At 30.0% G+C, this 3,798-nt stretch overlaps 1 protein-coding gene across 2 annotated transcripts in view; it reads right to left on the bottom strand.

The window, feature by feature from the left end:
* The window catches only part of LOC106461566 (exportin-2-like), a 61,129-nt gene that overhangs the window by 18,385 nt on the left and 38,946 nt on the right, over positions 1–3,798 (bottom strand). For both annotated transcript variants that reach the window (XM_013921415.2, XM_013921423.2), the window contains exon 17: positions 1,751–1,854. In XM_013921415.2, coding sequence (XP_013776869.1) covers positions 1,751–1,854 — 104 coding nt within the window. The remainder of the gene's footprint in view (positions 1–1,750; positions 1,855–3,798) is intronic.

Below are 3,798 nucleotides of genomic sequence, written 5' to 3'. Positions count from 1 at the left end.
GAAACAAAATATTTTTTAGGTTCTATATACACATTTGAATAACTAAAAATCATAAATTACTACATTAATACCATAGAATTCCATTATAATTTATTAAGCTTAGTAACTAAGATGTATTTTAGTCTAAAAAAATGTGAAATTTCGAGCAGACTAAAGAGACGCTACCTGAAAAAGCCACTAAGGGGACATTCTGCGCTTCCGATTGGTTATTCGTGTCATATATAGAAGTAAGTGTATATAAGGGAGCATTACCAAAAATAGAAAGAGGTGAGCAAGGTGTCACTGTGTTTGATTTATTACATGAGCAATATCTTAGCAAACTGAAAAGATAAGAGGATCTTATTTTATATTCCAGCTTGTAAATATCGGTAAGTTGAATTTCTAATTCATTCGAAACTAAAGACTTAGTATTTTGACTTCACAAACATCCAATCTAAACCAGTGCTGCATTCAACATACCATGTGACACACACACACAAATTGATGTTTATTTGTTTTTAATATTTGCTTTTAAATTAAGAAATTGAGCAATATATAGTACTAAAATTTGAATTATAATCTACAGTTTAATACCAAAGTTATTGACATAAATTCATGAAATATTAGTTTAATAAAATTTTGAATGCGAGTCAACAAACGAGATGACATGGCCTTTCACCCGTGACCCATCTTGAAAGGGTTAATAGGTACAGCTCAATTATGCTTTATCTGTTTACCAATTTTCAATAATTTATTTTACCTACCACATAACCACAAAAAGTTGAAAAACTGTCGTAAAGTTTATACCATAAGGTACACTTAATCAAGCAGCTTCCAGTTTTATAAAGGTCAAGCTCATAAAAAAAGACACCTAATAGTTTTGTTTTTGATACATAATTAGGAAGTTATAGTACATTTCTGTGCTTATTAAATAACCTAAAAGGAAAGTTAGATTTAACCTTCAACTTGTTCTGCATTAGATATAGCACAATATTTCAAACCAATTAATCCCAAGTCTCAATAATTACAATCTAACTAACATGTTAAAGAAGACGTATGATTCTACAATCCTTTGCTGGAGACATGTGGTAGTGGACCCAACGTAGTTTTTCAAGCAGAGAGGACATTTATATTTACAGACAAAGAGGTACTGCTGTGTTTCATAGATGATATCAATCAAATACTCATTTCAAATGCTTAAAGAAGCAGTTTGCATTATTATACAATGTTCAACTGAAAACTTGATTCAACATAATTTTTAAACATAGTGTTCTAACTATTTTCAAGAGTGACGTGTCATGATCCAAAGGGTTAAACTGTGAAATGCAATATTTAAAATAAATAAACAACAGTATTTAATATTAATATTTTTGGCTTAGTTTCGTTTGTTTTAGAGCAAAGCCACATTGGGCTATCTTCTGTGTCCCCCTTGGGGAATCTAACCCCAGATTTTAGTGTTGCTAGTGCTTAAACTTACTGCTGTCCTACTGGGGGACTTATGGCTTAGTAAAACCTCATATTATATGAAATTACTTTGTTTTAAACAATGTAGTTGTGTTTATGTGTCATTTTACTTTTGCACATTTTTTGTTGTTTTTCTTTCTGCTTTTCAACATGACAAGAAATTTGTAATGGGGAACATTTCTAATCAAATGCACCTGCATTAAAAATAATTGAAGTTAAAATGGTTTAATAAATACCAAACATTTAACTGAAATAAATAAATATAAATCCAGTTTATTAAAAAACAAACAATTTTGGAAACACTTACCTTTCATAACATATTCATTTTCTTCTGAGCCAGGCATGTCTATAACACTGAAGAGATTTTTTAGAAGCATTTCAGCACTACCTTGAATGTCTGTAGGTGTTATACTAAAGGAAATATAATAATTCAAAATAACTATTTTACTTACAATTTGAAAATTCAAATATTCACTCAAGTTTAGACTTAATAGTTTTTGTTATACAAAAGAATACAAAAATAATATTAATTAGCAGTTCTTGTTTTGAATATTATTTCAAAATAATTCAATTCACTTGTATTTTGACTATATAATACATGTTAGTAAGCAATTCAATTGTAATAAATTTCCTTTTCAAGTTCTATTAGTTTTTCTGAAACTGGTAACAGTATGTGAAACATTTGACCCTAAAAATATAGAGCAAATAGAAAATAAAGCTTTTAATTAAGCTCTTTCATATTCTTTTAATCAAGTAATGTGCAAATCATGATACCAATAACAGCTGAGTCCATGCTCAAAGCTGATAGTCAGGTATATTGGCTTAATCTCCTGCAGATTGGAAAATTTATATTATCCTAATTTTGATAAGATATGATGACCTTAATAGCCATATTTATATATGACAGGTAAACATTACTATTAGAACTGCAATAATATGTATCGTGATACATGTACCACATTATCTGGTGATTTAAACATAGTAATCAGTTTATTACATTTGACAAGCACATTAGAAGTCAGCAAACTTGATGTTAAAACTGCAAGTACATTAAGTGCATACCAATTGTTCTAGTTTTTAACATAAATCTGATGACATTTTAATACAGAGTTGAACACTGCTTGGGGCCACACTTCAATGACCATTGTTTTGATGTAATCACATTTATCAGTATTGTGCAGCAAGTGATCATGGTCAGGGACTGAGCACATTGGTCATGTTAGTAGATGAGTATGCACATCCTCTAGGGGTAGCTTGTACTGATAGGCCCATGTATCGTTGGACAAAATACTGTAATATATCATTGCACTGGCAAAACATTACAGTACCAATGACTATGCATAAGTAAAAATGTCTGGTCACAGACAAGTGTTCAGTTTTGATTAAATACAGAGCATTTTTTGTGTTCTGTATTATTAGTGAAAAAGCAACTTACATTTTATACAAAATCTGATATTAATTTAAGTAAAAGTGAATTTCAGATTTCAACTCACGTAACATGCTTTGAAGCTGCAAGATTACGAGTGAGATGATAATTATTTTTACAGATTAGGTACTACATACAGTACTGAGAAATATTTTCTGTTGTTAATGTAGTGACTATGTTTCTAAATTCTTTTAATGCACTAAACAGAATATGTGAATGTATTTAATAATTAATGATAAGTACATAACTGTACAATTATGTTTACTTTTAACACACACATACAAAACATCAACAAATAAAAAGTCAAGTATATGATAAAACTTTCAAAAATTACATAAACAATTAGAATGCTCCGTGCAGATTTTACAAATTGTCCCGCTGTTCTGGCTAGAAAGAGTACTTCTCTCCACCTTTACATTTAATCAAATACTGATTTAGTGATTAATTCTGGTTACTGTTTCCATAAAACTGGGTAACAATGTTTATAATATAGGTTTTTGATTGATATAAAGATAGACTGCAAGTTATTTAAGATGCTGGATGAAGAACAAATGAAGTGGCACCTCATATCACTATATCTAAATCTGCAATGAGAAGGTCATGGGGTCACTATAACATAAATGGTTTGTACATCAACCAGTTGGTCAAGGAAGATGAAACACATTATGTGTGTACCACTGTCTTCAAAACAAGGTTATAAAATGTCACCAGTCTACTGCCCATGACACCAATAACTTTTTTAAGACAGCAACTGAAGTGATTATTTGTGGTTGAATGTTAACCCTGTTGACACAGGTCACAGGCCATGTCATCGCACTTGTTAACTTGCATTAAAAACTGTATTGAACTCCTATTTTATGAATTTATGTCAATAAGTTTGGTATCAAATTGTAGATAATAAATCAAATTTTAGTATTATACAGTAGTTA

The sequence above is a fragment of the Limulus polyphemus genome, unplaced genomic scaffold (genome assembly GCF_000517525.1).
Source record: "Limulus polyphemus unplaced genomic scaffold, Limulus_polyphemus-2.1.2 Scaffold39, whole genome shotgun sequence".
NCBI classification, from domain to species: Eukaryota; Metazoa; Arthropoda; class Merostomata; order Xiphosura; family Limulidae; genus Limulus; species Limulus polyphemus.
The sequence above is the reverse complement of the archived record's forward strand: the minus strand, read 5'-3'. Positions and strand labels throughout refer to the sequence as shown.